The sequence below is a fragment of the Miscanthus floridulus genome, chromosome 15, assembly GCF_019320115.1.
Source record: "Miscanthus floridulus cultivar M001 chromosome 15, ASM1932011v1, whole genome shotgun sequence".
Lineage (NCBI taxonomy): Eukaryota > Viridiplantae > Streptophyta > Magnoliopsida > Poales > Poaceae > Miscanthus > Miscanthus floridulus.
In genome coordinates, this window is record NC_089594.1 from 20,849,187 (window position 1) to 20,866,781 (window position 17,595).

General features: G+C 44.7%; 2 protein-coding genes across 2 annotated transcripts; both read left to right on the forward strand.

Annotated features, from left to right (window-relative positions):
* The first annotated feature begins 4,839 nt into the window (after positions 1–4,839).
* On the forward strand, positions 4,840–8,798 carry LOC136508280 (F-box/LRR-repeat protein 3-like). Its single transcript, XM_066502931.1, has 8 exons — positions 4,840–5,679; positions 6,138–6,266; positions 6,520–6,624; positions 6,713–7,106; positions 7,180–7,306; positions 7,383–7,677; positions 7,770–8,021; positions 8,359–8,798. Exons 1-8 carry the CDS (start codon positions 4,969–4,971, stop codon positions 8,416–8,418), a joined length of 2,073 nt encoding a protein of 690 aa, XP_066359028.1. The 5' UTR covers positions 4,840–4,968; the 3' UTR covers positions 8,419–8,798.
* Positions 8,799–15,362: 6,564 nt separating this feature from the next.
* On the forward strand, positions 15,363–17,224 carry LOC136507169 (uncharacterized). The gene is made up of 5 exons (XM_066501972.1): positions 15,363–15,400; positions 15,640–15,749; positions 15,837–16,219; positions 16,295–16,553; positions 16,636–17,224. The coding sequence occupies exons 1-5, from the start codon at positions 15,363–15,365 to the stop codon at positions 16,758–16,760; spliced, it is 915 nt and encodes a 304-aa protein (XP_066358069.1). The 3' UTR covers positions 16,761–17,224.
* The last annotated feature ends 371 nt before the right edge of the window (positions 17,225–17,595 follow it).

Sequence of the window (17,595 nt, forward strand, 5' to 3'; positions counted from 1 at the left end):
ATATATATCAACATCAAAAATCAAAGAAGAAGAAGAAGCAGTGAAGCAAAGGGAATTATTCAGGTAAATATAATATCTATTTTATTGAAAAAGACTGTTGTTTTCGCCTGTATTTCAAACTGCCAGTGTATGTGAGATACACCAAAGTATTTCAATTCGTGCTCATGAGTATGGTTGTTGAGACTACTAGATTAACACCAATTGATGATTATTAACAATACAGTAAACACCTTGCTGATTAAGATAAAACTCAGAATCTTCCTATCTTTAGTAGTTCACCTGCTATATATTCAAATGATTTCTTTTTATGGTTTTTACTCAAAAAATTAAGCACTAGATAATATTATTGTTTCTTCTCTTATGATTTCAGGAACCTTTTATGAAGAGATTCTCCTCGCAAACTGAAGCTGAAGCTTTTGAGTTACAACTCTATTAGATGCAAGGAAACAATCCTTGCTCTTTTGCTTTAAAAGACAGTCTATAATACATATAGTAGATTCACTAAGACCTCAAAAACTACTAGCAATATTTTGATGTAAATTATTATGCACCTAGCACAAACAAATAGAGCTCTCGAAGCACTTTGGCTACCTTCCCACTTATATCTAAGAGTATTTTTATGTAAATTATTATGTCCAAGCACTTTGGCTAACTTACTATACCCTAAGAACGTGTTATCTATATAAGACAAAAAAATACCATGGCAAAAAAAAAATCCTACGCAATATTACTGTTATGGCAGGTGGAGCCGGCTAGGGGCCCACGTGGCACTGCGCGTGTGAACAGTACCAGGTCGGATTAGATTAGATTGGTTTGGTTTGTTAGGAAAGAGATAAATTAGATTGATTCGGTTAGGATATTACTTATGGTCAAGTAAGTTGTCTCTATAAAAGGGACCATCGTGTATCAGTTAGAGTCAAGCAAGAAGAAATCCTAAGATAGTTCTCGAGGGAAGGGAAGAAATCCTAAGATAGTTCCCAAGGAAAGGGCGGCTATCCGAGGTCTCTCTGCTAATCCATCTATCCGTAGCCAATCCATAACAATTACCATCTATAGGACTAATGCTTAACCAGAGCAGTATATAATGCGCTGTTCAAAGTGTCATCAACATCGCTAATTCCAATAATCATATATCAACTTTCCTACCATTTTCTACACTCACAACCATTGGATTAGTTTTAACCAATTTCTACTTAATCCCATCAATCACCACGACGTTCATAAAGCTGTGGGTGCTCCTACTGTCTAACAGTGGAAAGATAGCTTTATTAGCTACTACTTTCCCTTTCAATTTCTTTGTACAAAGATTAGGATTAGATGAGATTGCAATAATCCTGCCACAGAGCTTGAAGACCGGTACATACCAATTAGGCCGTCGCCTTGGATCTGCATGCCATCTGCTCTAGCGAACTGCGGATCCGCGCCCTCACGAGTGACGACCCTCTTATATAGATGTCCAACGGGCCGGCCCGGTCCGGCACGGCACGGGCCCGTGGCAGGCATGGCCCGATAGGGTTTGGGCCTGCACGGCACGTCGTGTCTCTCGGGCCGTGCTGAGGCGGGCACCGTGCCTGACCAACGGCCCAGGCACGGCCTGTCAGGGAGGCCGGGCCAGCCCAAGGCCCACTTCAGCAGGCGATGACGGCGTCGAGGTCGAGGGGGCCGTCGGCCGCGTCGGCGGCATCAGAGAGAGGAAAGGGAAGAACAGGAGGGGCAGTAGCCCAAAAAACTTATCTAACCATTAAAGCAGGGCTATACTAAACTAATTGAACCCTAAGAAGCATCTCCGGCGATAATCTTTTCCTAATATACATGTATTGGCGTAGCCCAATATTATCTTTTATCAATATTGGGGGAGTTGCTAGCAGTACCCCAATATATCTCCCTCAATACCCATATGGAAGGTGGGTCCCACAGGAGTGTAAGAGAAAATATGGCTGAAAAGTGATAGCTGGGATGATCCTCGTGATATTGGGGGAGTTGTATCTTCCCCTTTCCTTGAGGGGAGATGATGAAAATATTGGTGGCCACCAAAGAAAAAGAAAGAGATATTAGAGAATTGTTTGAGCAAAAAAAAAATCATAGCTATTTTAATATGATAGTTTTACGAGGATAGAGGGAGGTATTGTTGGAGATTACTCAACAGAAAAAGGAGCCGGAAGCAAAGCAGGTGCGGCTGTCTGATAGGCACACGGGTCACAGCTCACAGGTTATGATGAGTGAGCTGATGCTCGTGGTCGTGGTCGTGCACCAGGTAGAGCCTTCCCAGCAAGATATAGATCGCCAGACGACGACCTTCCCAGGAGAGCAGGAAGAGGTTATCAGTGGAGTGGTTATCAGGGTGAGGTGGGTACTGGACAGGATTGGTCAGTGGAACGGAACTGGTCCAGCTCCACCCCGTGCGTCCCTTCGTCCTTTTTAGGTACGGCACCCCGCACCGCACCAACGTCAAGTAGACAGCTACAGTTTTTTTTGTTTATTCTAGTTTTTTTTCTTCTTGTTTGCGGTTCTGAAATGATTACTTCTAGGTTTATTTGTTTGCGGATCTGAATCAATGATCCTCCAATACTTAAATAATTTTCCATTTTAAATTATTAGTCATCTTGACTTTTATAGATACATACATAATTTTTACCGTGTGTCTAGGCATAATATATCTAGCTGTACAACAAAAACTACGTAGCACAAAACACCTTAACAATTTAGAACTAATAAGGGAGTACAAAAAAGTAAAAATGTTTTTTTTGCTTCTTTCGCCATCTTTTCATGAGTGTCAATACTTGTGTTAGGTTCATATATATATATATATATATATATAATGTTTTTTTTTGCTTCCTTCGCCATCTTTTCATGAGTGTCAATACTTGTGTTATATATATATATATATATATATATATATATATATATATATATATATATATATATGTATGTATATGTATATATACCATACATCTCCTTATCATCTTTTAGTTCTTGAGATAATAAGTTTAATATGAAAACGACCAAAATAGACATAGACTAAATTGATAAGGTGAAAACAAGGATAAATCCACATGATTTAGTTAATTAGGTATGTGCATGAGAAAGCATTTTTTGTAGATGCTCAACCCAATAGAATGGCCCACAGGTCACGTTGGTCATCTCCATCTTCATGGAAAGTGGAATCATCTCTAGTTAGGTCTCCAAGTGACAAATACCTAACATTCTCCTCATGTGTCCACATCTTTAGCAATTAAGTGTCCCAACTCTAAATATACTGGTATATGACTTGTTACGCACTACTGATATTTTTGTTCCTCATATATGAACAACTTTTTTCAAAATCAAGTTCAACATATCACCAATAATTTAGACAATTCACTGAAGCTTGTTTTTATAGTGTACAACAAAATGATCATTAAAGATAGGCTACATCAAAACATAGTTTTATTGGATTTATAACCCATTTATGTTTTTGAAGTCTATTAGCATTATTGAAAATAGTCGTAAAACTACTGAATGGACAACATATAATTTTATTGTTAAAATAAGAAAGTATATTATGGCCTGGCATACCATAAGAAAGCTCAGTGGCCCTTGTATCAATCAATTAATAAAAAGAAAGAAAATGAACTATCTATGCACGCGCCCCCTCCACCTACCCCCTTGACAGAACATCGGCTTTAAGAAGGGAAGGTCGATCCAAGGTCACCACCCGTTGCCGACCGTCAGAGATCACCGTTCATTGTTGTTGATTATGAAGAGGGGATCGAGACATGGTGAATTAGCTAAATCTGAGATTCACTTTGTTGTTTATTACTCCTTATGTTCCAAACTATAAGACGTTTTTACTATGTATTTAGATATAGTGTTTATCTGACTGTATAGCCAAAGCTATGTACGTAAAAAACTAAAAAGCATCTTATAATTTGAAACAGAGGGAGTACTTTCTTATCTAATTGTGGACAAATTTTTTTACCGGTTCGTAAATGAATTTTACCGAATTACAGCACATGTGAATTTTTTTGATACAGCATTATATCCTATATAAAAAATAATAATCTTCGGTTCCCAACTGAACATGACGACGATATTTATTTGTATTTGCAACTCTGCCACATGTTTTATAATACCATACCACTCGGATTGTTTTTCTCTTTTCTTGGCATGTTTTGTGAGAACGGTGCAAAAGTGATTGGTTATTTGCAACTGTCGTCCATGTGCTTTTCAATACCCTCTTAAATCGTGGGCGCTAATGGTATCCGTACAGTGCGTCGAAATGGGGCCCACACAAAGACGACGCAAGGGAATGCGTTGTCGCTGACATAACGGAACAGGACGGGAAAGAAAAGAAAAGAAAAGCCGTCCCCAGGGAGCACGGGACCAGTCAGCAACTACCCGTCCGTCGCGAGAGGCCAAAGTGGGGGAGCGGGGCCACACGTCTGTGTCACGGGCCGGCCAAGGGTCCGGTACGCTTCGCTTCGACATGACGTACCCGTCCGCACCACCAGGCTGTACGATCTGCAGTCCTCGGCGTCCTCCCCCTCCCCCGCATCGCCCCCTCCCCACCTGACTCACTTCCCAACCTTCCCTTTCCCCATCCTGCCCCCCACCGAGTACACCCGCCGTACCGTACCTTCCGTCCAATCCCATTCCATACGGCCACAGGTTTTACCGTCGTACCCCTGACGGCGACTCTCCTCAGCAGGGGCGTAGGGGCAAATACGGAAATCACAGGCGCAGCCGGCGCATTCCCCAGTACGACACGCTCCAGGGGTAGCCTCGTCATTTTTTTCTCTCCTACACATCTCACCACCGCGTCTGGTTAGTTATTCTTGACTTCTTGTTGTTGCCCACACATCCATCGCCGGCCGCTTGCCCATTTTCTTTCCTCCCTGCAACCACCGCCGGATCAAGAAGCCAGCCGCCGTCCGCCCGTCCTCCGTGTCAAGAAGCCACCGAGACCAGCCCACCCCTCCCTCCCTCCCCATGGACGCGGTGGCATCCCACCACCAGCAGCACAGGCACACCAAGCGCCGCCGCCTCGCCCTCGCCCTCGCCCCATCCCCCACCCCCGACGCCGCCGCGCCGCCGCTCGACTCGCTGGCCGACGAGCTGCTCTTCCTGGTGCTGGACCGCGTGGCCCAAGCCGACCCGCGTGCGCTCAAGTCCTTCGCTTTGGCCTCCCGCGCCTGCCACGCCGCGGAGTCCCGGCACCGCCACGTCGTCCGCCCGCTCCGCACGGACCTGCTCCCCGCCACGCTGGCGCGGTACCCGTGCGCCACCCGCCTCGACCTCTCCCTCTGCGCACGCGTCCCCGACGCCGCCCTCGCCTCCGCCGTCGTCTCCGGGCCCTCCGCGCTCCGCGCCGTCGACCTCTCCCGCTCCCGCGGGTTCGGCGCCGCGGGCGTCGCCGCGCTCGCCGCGTCGTGCCCGGGCCTCGCCGACCTCGACCTCTCCATTGGGGTCGACCTCGGGGACGCCGCGGCCGCCGAGGTGGCGCGGGCCAAGGGACTGCGGAGGCTCTCGCTGGCAAGGTGGAAGACGCTCACCGACATGGGGCTCGGGTGCGTCGCCGTCGGGTGCGCAGAGTTGAGGGAGCTCTCGCTCAAGTGGTGCCTTGGGGTCTCGGATCTGGGGATCCAGCTCCTCGCCCTCAAGTGCAAGAAGCTCACCAGCCTGGATCTCTCCTACACCATGGTGAGGGTTGTGCGGGTTTCTTTGGGTTCTCTGTTCGTTTCTTGGATGATTCTGTCTTTTTGTTTCCTTGTAGTACGTTTCTTGATTTGATTTCAAGGCATCAGGTTCCCTCTTTAATTCACCGGAGAGAAAATGGGTTTCAGTTATTTCCTTTGCTATAAATCTGCTACCTTCACCAGTTACTATAGTACATCATTTGCTCAGTCTAATTTATTCAGTTAGTGCTTAGGGCATTGGACCACTTCAGTGTATAGGGACTTATAGGTAGTATAGTATTCTTGATCTGCAGACGTTCCTATCTACAAACATGGCAAATCATCTTTGCAACAATGGATCAGCAGAGCACTACTAGTAGCCAACTCTAGTTTCTCTTGCAGCTTTGTGCCTAGTCCCTACCGATCCACTTTATCATATCGTGCTGGAGTAATAATAAAACGGAAACGTATCTTGTGTTGCAGATCACACAGGATAGCTTTCTTCCCATCATGAAGCTACCCAATCTTCAAGAGTTGACACTGGTGGGGTGTATTGGAATCGATGACGATGCTCTTGGCAGTCTTGAGAAAGAATGCAGTAAATCGCTACAGGTGAGTTACTCATGGTAATTTGCTGTTTTTGTTGATTTATACTTGTTACTAGCAATCACACATCACCTTCATTTGAAACACTGGTAATATTTTGATCTGCTTGGTCACTGATAGGTTCTGAATTCCGCTGATGCCCTTGTATGAACTAGTCAACTGACTAAAATATGTATTTTTCATAATTCACAAAAGAAAATGTTTGATAGTAGCACAAAGCTCCGCTTATTACTGAACTCGCATGCTTGCACTGTTGCAGGTGCTTGATCTGTCTCAGTGTCAGAATATCACTGATGTGGGAGTTTCAGCCATACTGAAGTCGGTACCCAATCTGTTGGAACTAGATCTTTCATACTGCTGTCCTGTAAGTAGCCAACCATCTAGTCGTATTATTCTATCACCTGGGCATAACTTGAGCCCTCACAGCTTGACTTACATCCTTTGTGTATCAGGTTACTCCTTCTATGGTGAGAAGCTTACAGAAGATTCCTAAACTGCGGACCCTGAAGCTGGAAGGCTGCAAATTCATAGCTGATGGACTAAAAGCTATTGGAACCTCTTGTGTTTCTTTAAGGGAGTTAAGCTTGAGCAAGTGCTCTGGAGTGACGGATACAGAACTCTCTTTTGCCGTGTCAAGACTAAAGAACCTGCTGAAGCTGGACATTACTTGTTGCCGCAATATCACTGATGTTTCACTAGCGGCCATAACTAGTTCATGCACTTCCCTCGTCTCTCTGAGGATGGAGTCTTGTAGCCGTGTTTCCAGTGGAGCACTCCAACTGATCGGGAAGCACTGTTCTCACTTGGAAGAGTTGGACCTTACTGACAGTGATTTGGATGGTGAAGGTACTTACTGAACTGGTTACTGAATTATTCTTTGCCAGATGAACATAAAGTTGACCCTGGATATATTGTGTAGGATTGAAAGCTCTTGCCAGATGCAGCAAACTTTCAAGTCTAAAAATTGGAATTTGCTTGAAGATTAGTGATGGTCTTACCCACATTGGAAGGTCTTGCCCAAAACTCCGCGACATTGATCTGTACAGGTAATTATTAGACATGCCTTATGGTTTTCTTTATTTGGTTCTTTGTCAGTAAACTAACTTATATTTTCCGTTTCAGGTGTGGAGGCCTTAGTGATGATGGAATTATTCAAATTGCACAGGGTTGTCCAATGCTAGAGTGTATCAATCTATCCTACTGTACAGAAATAACAGACAGTTCACTGATATCACTTTCAAAATGCGCAAAGCTGAATACTCTGGAGATTCGTGGCTGCCCCATGATTACATCCACTGGGCTCTCAGAAATAGCGATGGGGTGCAGGCTACTTTCCAAGCTTGATATTAAGAAATGCTTTGAGATTAATGATGTGGGAATGCTTTACCTTTCCCAGTTCTCTCATAGCCTCCGTCAGGTATTATCCATTTCTCCTGTAACTGTAACTGGAATCTGATGGTACCATGTATGTTCTGCAATTGTGTTAATACCATCTATGTCTCATCACAGATAAACTTGTCGTATTGTTCAGTCACCGATATCGGACTTCTGTCCCTTTCTAGCATATCCGGCTTGCAGAACATGACCATCGTCCATTTAGCGGGTATAACTCCGAATGGCGTGACAGCTACTCTTATGGTTTGTGGTTGTTTGACGAAAGTGAAGCTTCATGAAGCATTCAAATCCATGATTCCTCCTCATATGATAAAAAATGTCGAGGCACGAGGGTGTGTTTTCCAGTGGATCGATAAACCATTTAAGGTATTGTATTGCTCCCCTGGTTGCTTTACACAGCGTTAAACCCTTGCGACCAAGTCCTATAGGCGTCTTGCCCGATTTGCTACTTGAGAACACTACATAATTTGCCTCAGAAAAGTTGTGGTTCTAGCCAGATCTAAATGCAATGTTGTTTTTTGTACTTTCAGTATTTTTCCTATGCTTCAAAATACAAAAATCATGACTTGCTTATGCATGGTGTTTAAAAAAATGCCTAAAGAGGATAGCACAGTTGTCTTATATCTGTTGAGTGGATTTGTTGTTACTAGAATTACAATCATGCAAAAGTCAAGCATCTAATAACATGTGTGGCCTTGTGCAGGTTGAGGTGGAACCTTGTGATGTATGGAAGCAACAGTCCCAAGATGTGCTTGTACGATGAGAAGACCTCCAAGTGTAGCTATTGTGGAAACCAGGTCATGCATCCTGTAGATGGGATGGGTTCTGTTTGGTATCCAGAAGTGAAGCCTGAAGAACAACTCAATTTTGTACTGTAATCGGTGGGGTACCATGGTGATATGCCGACTTTGAGTAGTAGTGTATATCCTGATGTTGTATACTACTAGATAGGTGGATCCAATCCCAACTCACCCTCAATCTCACATTTGTTTGGTGAGGTGATCATGTGCCTGGGACTAAATTACATTTCTGTGGAGCACAGCTAGGAAGTTGCTGTATAGAATATTAGCATGTAAGATGAAGGGAAGACATTGATACGGAAGAGATGGTTTTGGTTGATAATAAAATGGTTTTGAAATTTAGTGCGACAGATATGCGTTGCAGTGCTTGTGTTTGTTGGCTGTTGCATTCATATTTGTGATTATTGCATTGCATCTATCTGCTCGGTTTGGGATGCAAGAACAGGGCCTTGTTTAGATTGAGAAAAATTTCAACCCGATGAATAGTAGCACTTTCGTCTTATTTGGTAAATATTGTCCAATCGTGGACCAACTAAGTTCAAAAGATTCATCTCGTGATTTCCAACTAAACTGTGCAATTAGTTTTTTTTTTACCTACATTTAATGCTCCATGCAAATGGCTAAAAATTGATGTGATGGAGAGAGAGTGAAAAAACTTGGAATTTTGGGGTAATCTAAACAAGGCCCAGAATGAAGGATACTGGTGATCTCTGCCTGTTTATAGTGCTCGAGCTAAGTGGCTTGCCGGTTGCATACGCCATACAGGATCTGGTCGGTCGTATCCTCTCTCAAACAAACGAGGAGGCGAGAGTAGACGGAGACGCATGATCCTTATAAGTTTGCAGGTGCTGGAGTTTGGTCATGTCCGATGTGAGTCAGTGTTGGACGGGACCATGGAATGGGACTCAAAGCACAGGGTGGGACAGGAATGGCAGGGAGAAGAGCAGTGTGAGGCAGCTAGCGTTGCAATGGACAGGCGGCCATGGGCAGCTAGTAGCATTGAAGAAGCCGCTGCCAGGTGCGAGAGCGTGGCGACATGGGTGGGCGCCGGACAGGCAGTTGCCAACCACGGGTAGATGGCCGATGCTCCCGTCCTCCGTGAGCCCTTCACGGGCTTCACCCCTTGTCCCTTGATGAGTAAATGCATGGCATCTCCATGTCCGTCTCCATCTGCTGTTGCCTGGTTGCGTCGCCCCTGCTGTTGCCTGGTTGCGTCGCCCCTCCGCCATGGCTCGCCGTTGCGCCCAGGGCAGAGCGCAGCAGCTGCTGCATAACTGCATTGCTCGAGCCCTTTTCCTTGTCCTGAATGCTGAAGCTGAGCAGAGTGTAAATAGCCTGGCTAATTCTCCATCCGTTTGTTTGCCCGTCCGTACGTGATCCGTCCAACACAAGCATGTTCGGCTGGTATTAAAGCCGGCTGAAGCTGTTTTGTTGTTTGAGAAAAATATTGTAGATTCTAGCTGATAAGCCGGCTGATAAGTTTAAGCGAACAAGCTGTCGTCATGCGCTGCCCTGCCCTACCGCTAGCTCCAACAATGACTTTTCTAGAAATTCATGTCACTTTGCTACATTCTATTCCTTGCATGCATATAAACTAATCCCCTCTCATAGAATTGAATAATACAAACTTCTAACTAAATGAAATCCCAGTCACGCACTTCATCATCACTTTCTTCCGAATAAACTATATAGATTTGTGTGCCCACCTAATAAGCTGTCACAACTTGGATGTATAAGATCATTTGCTCGAAATTGACATAAAATATTAAAATATGCTCTATTGATCTTATGTTTAAATATTTGTACATATGCAGAAAAATAGGATGTTTTTTTAGAAAGAAGTCAGTGGTGCAAATATCCTTTATCCTGAGTGCCAACCTAATCTGTTTGAAAAAGAGTTTGGTAGTATTAAAAAAACTTTCTTTTTTAGTATATAAAATATAAATGAGAGATATTAATGAGCAAAATTAATATCTTGTTAATGAAGGTTATATTATTTATGAGTTGAAGACTTTGCTTGTAACAAATGATAAGACATTGAAAGATATGAACATTAGTGGAGAAATGAGTTCTAGACTAAAGGTCCCGGCCTTTAGTCACATAACCGGGACTAACACATAAACCGGGACTAACACATAACCGGGACTAACCTTTAGTCCCGGGCACATAACCGGGACTAAAGGTCCCCCAGGAGAAAGGGCACATAAGGGAGACCTCTCTTGCGGTGTATGAGATTTGAACCCAAGACCTCTCTCCTCGCGCTTAAACTCCTTACCAACTCAGTTATACACCACATGTGACAGAGTCCTGGACACTCTCCTTTTGAATTGACCCATGGGGTTGTCGATGTTTTACCACCGATAGCCTGCCACGGGGGTACCCGGGACAGTTGTTCGGGCTTCGGCGAATAGCGGAACTCGGTGGGCCCTCGACTAGGTCGAGTAATAGCCTTTACGTCTAGTCGGCGTTAGCCTGTTTGCGTCGTGTTACTTTGAGTATTGAGTATATGTTGTTTACAAGGGGTACCCTCACCAGCCCTTTATAGTCTAGGTGCTGGAGAGAGTTGTTTGAGTCCTACTCGGATTACAAGGTTAGAGTCCTAAGCTATGCTTTGGGCACCTTTCCTTGTATAACCCGAGTTGCAGTCCTGGTTCTGCACGTTGCTTTCGCTCCGTTCTTCTATTGATTGGGCTGTGGGCCTTCGGAGAAGGCCCACTTCCTGGTAACGCTGCTCGTAGGGGATCCCATGGATCCCCCATCGACAAGCCCCCGAGCATTTCATGATTAGCTTCGAAGGGCCGGGTTGTAGATGTAGACTTAATCCGGGTTCTTCTTGAAGTGAAATCTTGAGATGGTCTTCTTTTGTTTTTTTCTGTTGCCTGATGTGCACTTTTTTGTAAAAAGTGCACTCAGTGAGTGTAGCCCCCGAGCCTCTTGCTATTTGGCACAAAAAGCCAGAGGGTCTTCTTGTCTTGGCGTTCTCCGAGTTCTTTTATGATCAGTGAAAGTGTAATTTTTCTCAGAAAATTTCACTCACTGAGTGTAGCCCCCGAGCCTCTTGTTTTTTGGCACAAAAAGAAGGAGGGTCAGAAATTTTGAAAATATGTTTTTCTGTGATGGTTACTTGCAGCCCCCGAGCCTTCTCCGGATTCTTTTCCTTTGTAAAGAAGCCGGTTGAAGGGTCTTGAATTCTGTCTTGGGGTTTATCTGTGTTGGTCACGGGTAGATTCCTCATATTCACGCGTGGATGTTCCCTTGTGCTTGTATGCTGTAAAAGTTCGCCAGGAATCTTTGCTTTTTGACACTGTTTGTTTTTTGTTGTTTTGCTCTTTTGTTTCTTCCTTCTTTTCTTTCTTGTGATCCTTGTCCTTGTGTGTCTTTGGCTGGCTATAAATATCCTCTTGGTGATCTGTTGATTTCTTGAGTAGGAAAGTTTCTTGAGTCTCCTTGGTACTCTTATATCCATGAATATGCTGGTGTGTGAAGTTGAGCAGCCCCCGGTCTTATTCTTGCTTGGTAGCAATTGCGATGGCGGTTAGAAGAGTTCTTGTGTAAGGGATTAGTGGCAGACTAATCCGCCAGGGAGATTTTCCTGAGAAGTTTGGTGGAGCAGTTAGAAGAGTCCTTGTGAGGAGGTTTTGACCCCTTACATCGTGGCTTCCATGTCTGCTCTATCTGCTTTTCAGTCTTCGGGCTGTCACTGTCGCCAGTCCTGGGTTGGCAGATGTTGTGCGCTCCACCCTCTTGGCGGTCAATGTTTGCACCGAACTCCTATCATCCCAGCTTGTGTTGGAGTTTGGTCAGACGTTGTTATTGAGTGTGCGTCCATGACGTGGTTGTCTCCCTGCATATAGCCTTGGATGTGCTATGTCTCTTGTAGTTGTAGTGCTTCCGGGTTGTTTATATTCCGCTAGGTGGTGACTAGGGTCCATGTGATTTTACTGTGGCCTTAGTTCTGCTTTATATGTTGTGGCTTGGGATCCTGAGTTGTGGTCAAATTTCACTGGGTTCCTTGTCACAACATTTAGAAACTTTATCTCCATCTTGTATCTGAGTTGATTTGGTCCTGTTGGGCCTTTTATAACCTTTGTACTATCTATGATCAATGAAATGCATACATTTTCTCTCCCCGAGTTCTTTCTTAGCTGTAATCCTTTGACGCTGTAATCTTATATGTGTTCCTTCATACGTCTCCGAGTTGTTTGTTTCTGTACTGGTTGTTTGTAGTTGAGTTGTACTGTGGCTCTCTGGGATATTCCTTTGGATATTCTTATCTTGTCTTGCCGTCTTGAATATGCACTGTTCACCCGTGCTGGTGTAGTCATGTTTGTGTCTGTCCTTTTGTCCTCTTGTTGTTGCAGGCTCACATGGTTGTACTTTTGCTTTCAATCTTTATCTTTTTGTAGACTTGATGTTTGTGCACCCGAAGTTGCCTATAAATATAGATGCTCCTTTGTTTCATGCTGCATATTGAAGTCTTCTTGATATATCCTGAGTAGCCATGGAGATTGTTCTTTGCGAGCTTGACGAGCCCCCGGGCCTGTTTCCTTTCTTTTGTAACTCTTGTTGGTAAATGGTGAAGTTCTTGTGGGTGGGATTAGTAGCAGGCTGATCTCGGGGTGGTATTTATCTATAAGGAACATTGAGGCAAATGGTGTAGGTCTTCTGACGTAGGTGGTGCATGTTGCGCTGCCTGATCTTCCAGTGCCTGCCCTCCATCCTTTTTGTTCTCCTTATAGTTATAATTAGCGCGTGTTTTGGCTTGTTCTTCGACAGTCCGCTGTAGATCGGCCATTGTTCTGTCTTGTGCTGTGTCATTTTGGCTCAGTCCGGTGCAGATCAGCTCGAGCTAGAGGATGATTCTGGGTTCTTCAAGTTTGAAGCTGTTATCGCTGTCAATCTTGGATGACTTGTGGGTGTCGCTCTGCCACCTATAGCAATCTTGGATGTGCGTCCTTCCTTTGGAGAGAATACATCTCGGTTGTTTATCTTGCTTAGCAATATTGTATCTTGGTGCGGTGGGTTGCAACCTCAGAATCCGTTGTGTTCTTTGCTGCCGCGCTGAATGATTTCCTTTGCTTTCTTTGTCGAATTCATCATATCTTGTACTCTGTTGTAATCCCAATGTCTTTTTGACTAGAGGAATAAAGAATGGAATTGTTTCTGTTGGAGGCCAAGTTCTTTTCTGTATTAGTCACTTCTCTATATGCTTGGTTGTAATCTAATGCTTTGTCCGACTTGTTGTACCCTTCTTTCTGCGTTGTTTCCTTGTGATTAGATGGCTCCGTTATAGTCTGAACGGACCGTTGCCTTTCCTCTGGCGTGTACAGTATTTACGGAACGGTAATTTGAAGGGCCATTCTTGGCAACCGCGTCGTCTGGGCCATGTGGGCCGCGTAAAATCTCCTTATAAGAATAACTGCCCTGTTACTGTTTGTTTCATCTGCTCTTGCTATTGAGAAAATTCCCCAACTGTAGCGTCGCTTCACAAACCCTAGCCCTCTGCTTTTGCCACTGTTCTTGTGCCCTTTTTTCCCCTTTTGGTTGTTCTGGTGATGGTGAGCAAGTCCAAGCAGTCCAAGAAGAAAGAAACCTTCGTCGATCAGGAGGCGACTCTTGAGCAGATTGACAACCCAGAGTTTATGGCGATGCGAGCGATGCAGAAGCATTTTCCCAAGCCCACGACTCACGAGGCGGATCTAGAATTGTTGGTGGAGCACGGGCTGCTTCAGGAACACCCTCTTTCTTTGTACGAGCTGCCAGGTGAGCATCAGGTTCCTTCCCCTTCTCCTGATCAATCCGTCCTCTTTGTCCATTTTGTCCGAGCGGGGCTTTGTTTTCCCCCGTCTGACTTTCTTTTGGAGTTTCTTCAATTTTATAAGGTTGAGCTCCATCATCTTACTCCTAATGGAGTTCTTTTCCTTGCTGCCTTTGCACATCTCTGCGGGATTCCCTCCTGTCTTCTTCTTTTTCGCAATTTTTTTTCGTTTGAAGCTTTCAGATGCTACGTCTCCTCCTCCCCTTGGCTGCTGCGTGGTTCAATCGCGCCAGGGGCAGAAGGCTAATTTCCTTTCTTTCTCTCTTTCTGATTCTGTCAAGGATTGGGCAGAGAAGTGGTTTTATGTGCCCAAGCCTTCTCCTACTTTTTCTTCTAATTTTTCTTCTGTTCCTCTGATCTCCCTTGTTGGAAAGATAAGCTTTCTGCTTCTGAGTCTGCGGCTATTAAGCCTTTGCTTAGCCGTATTGACCATCTCAAACAATCTGGCCTCACTGGTAACGGTATAGTGGCAAGTTTTATTCGCCGCCGGGTTCAAGCTCTTATGCAGAGGGAGAACTATGGCTTCGAGTGATATTTGATCATTTGAAAAGAATTTTTAGTAATGTGAGTGCAATGCCCGTCCGGGTTGCTGAGTATGATGCTGCTCATCCTCCTCCTGAGGTAACCTTTTTGTTCATTTCCGAGTTCTTTGTTCTTTTTGTTGTTGTTGTTGGGTGTCCTTTTGAATCAGCTTGTTTTTTTTGCAGGGTTATGGTTGAGCTTTTAAGCTCGTGCTTCCTGCTGCTGCTTCTACTGGTGGTGGTGCTGCCCCTTCTGGGCCGGGCTCTTCTTTTGCCAGGTTGCTTCCTGGTCTCTCTGAAGGTCAGGGCTCTTATGTAGAATATATTCCTGATCCTCGAGTTGTTCGATACATCTTGTCATCTAGGAAGCGGCGTTCTGAGGCTGCTCTTGAGCAATCGGTACCTAGTAAGGAGCGTTCTGTCCGTCGTCGTCCTTCGACAGGTAATGTTCTCGTAGGTGAGCTTTGAACCATGCTTTTCTTGGTTGTTTTGTATGTTTTGCTTCCTTGTCTTGATTATTTTTGCTCATTCGTTAATAGATGGACAATCTGTTATTGTGAACGAGGTGATGTCTGATGACGAGATTCCTCTCATTTCTTTAAGATCGTGAGTTATCTATCTCTCAGATGTTTCTTTTCTCTTGTTTGTCCCTGTTTGTCTTAACGGAGTTCTTTTGCCGTGAGCGAGCTCCGGGTTCTACTATTTTGCCAGCCATCCCTCTTCCTTCTTTGGCTGGCCCTGACTTGTTTTCTATGCCCCTTCCTTCCTTTTCTTTTTCTGATGTGTCCGGTAGTTTTAATAAGACTATCAAGTAAGTTTTTCTCTTGCTTTCTTTTGCTTGTCAGGCTGTTTAGCTTCTATTTTCTGATTGGCCCGAGCTCTTTTGATAGGCCTGCTGAAGATTCTTCGTCTTCTCCAGCTTTTGGGAAGTCTTTGGAACAGTCTTCTGCTGCTAGTAAGAATTTTCTTGACTTGTTGTTTCTTCTACTTCATAGCTCTTGTATTCTGTATGTCAATAACTTTATTTTTCTGCTTTTGGTAGCTTCTCCAGTACGTGCTGAGGCTCTTGAGCCACGTACTGAGGAGCAGTTTGTAGATGATGTGGTACTCCCACAGGAGATGCCCCGGATTGAAGAAAATCTCGTGGGTGAGCCTGCTGGTGTCCAACTGTTGACTGGGCCATCTGTGTCTAATGTACACGAGGCTGCTGCTGGTTCTGGTGCAGTGGTGGGGGAGGGTTCTGGTAACAACCCTTCCTCTATCGCTGTTGATGCTGGTGCCGGTATTGCTTCCTCGTCTAAGCCGGGTCCTCTTCTTTTGACTTGTGCTGGTGGTGAGCTGGCTAAGCTTAACCGAGTTGGCCGGGTTGCCGAGCTGCTCTCCTCTTGGGAGACTGTCTCTAGTGGCTTTGGTGCTGTTCTTAAGGTAATGCTTTTGCTTATTTCTCTTTCTTTTCTCTGTCATTTCCTTTGTTTTGGCTAATCGGGTTTCCTTTGATAGTCCTTTGCTCAGGATCAAGATCTTCTTTTTGGTCCTCAAGAGGAGCAGTCTGCTGCTTTTATTGAGGCTAATTTGAAGAGGACTGAGTCTGAGTTGGCTCAAGTTCGTGCCGAGCTGTCTCGAGAGAAGGAGCAACGTAGTGTTATGGAGGCTACTTTGCGTGCCCAAGTCGCTGATGCTGATAGGCTTCGTGAGTCCGCTCTGAAGGCTGTGGCAGAGGCTCAAGCTGAGAGCTCCGAGTTGAGGCGGGGTCACGCAGGTTTGTTTTTCTTTTACTGCTTGATATACTTGTTTTGCCGGGTTCTTTTCCTTCTTGTCTTCTGATTGTTCTTCTTTTTCAGCTCTTGCTAAAGAGAAGGAGCTCTGGATGAAGGAAAGGGAGGAGATGACAAATACCCTTCGCACTTCGGAAAACCAGGCTGAATCTATAAGTCTTCTTGCTGATTCCAAGTTGAAAGAAGCCTAATACTTATTTGCTCAGGGCAAATTAATGAGATCTGGGGCTGACCGTGACCTTATTCAGGCTATGAAGTCGGTGCAGGAACTTCAAACTAAATTAGAGGCATCTCAGAATCAATTTAAAGCTCTTTATAATGCCTTCCTGCCCATCCTTGCATCAATTGGACAACGGGGAGATAATCAAATGTATCTTGGTGATTTGATTCCTTTGATTCCTTCCCGGTTCTATGACTTTGTTAGGAATGGTTTCCGCCGCTGTGTGAACAATGTGGTTGCATATGTCCGGGTTCTTGCCCTGGATGCGCCTCTTGAGCGGTTGGCTGAGACTTCTACTACTGCTGAATTTATGAGGCAAGTAGAAACTGCCAAGGTGGAGCTTGAGGGTTTGACCAATCAAGTTGTAGAGCAGATGAATGTACTCCCTCCTTCTCCTCCTCCTGCTGTTTGAACAATTTGTAATTCACTCTTGAAGATAGTGACTTGTCTCTGTGATGTATGTAGTCTTTTCTGTTTTCATAGTTCTGGGTTCTGAGCAGGCTTCATTCTTCCTTTTCTTTGCTATTTTGTCTTTGTTGATCAGGCCCTTGCTTAGGCATAAAATGAGTCCTTCAATAATCTGTCGATTAGGCCTCTTCTTAGATATATGACGAGTTCTTCGACGCATTCTTCAATAGACTGTCGATTAGGCCCCTCCTTTAGGCGTACGTCGTGTTCTTCAATATATATTTAATTGTGCCACTCTTGGGGTAGATGGTTGTATTGCTTCACCAAAAAATTTTGGTAGTGCCGCTCTTGGGGCATAAGATCGAGTCGTATCATCAGAATATTAGCTGTGCCACTCT

Bases quoted from the DNA above. Each gene is read 5' to 3' on its own strand.
- LOC136508280 (XM_066502931.1), top strand. From the start codon at position 4,969: ATGGACGCGGTGGCATCCCACCACCAGCAGCACAGGCACACCAAGCGC. The intron at 6,625-6,712 runs GTAAGTAGCCAA...TTTGTGTATCAG, and splicing joins ATCTTTCATACTGCTGTCCT to GTTACTCCTTCTATGGTGAG. The intron at 8,022-8,358 runs GTATTGTATTGC...GGCCTTGTGCAG, and splicing joins GGATCGATAAACCATTTAAG to GTTGAGGTGGAACCTTGTGA.
- LOC136507169 (XM_066501972.1), top strand. From the start codon at position 15,363: ATGTCTGATGACGAGATTCCTCTCATTTCTTTAAGATC. The intron at 16,220-16,294 runs GTAATGCTTTTG...TTCCTTTGATAG, and splicing joins GCTTTGGTGCTGTTCTTAAG to TCCTTTGCTCAGGATCAAGA. The intron at 16,554-16,635 runs GTTTGTTTTTCT...CTTCTTTTTCAG, and splicing joins GTTGAGGCGGGGTCACGCAG to CTCTTGCTAAAGAGAAGGAG.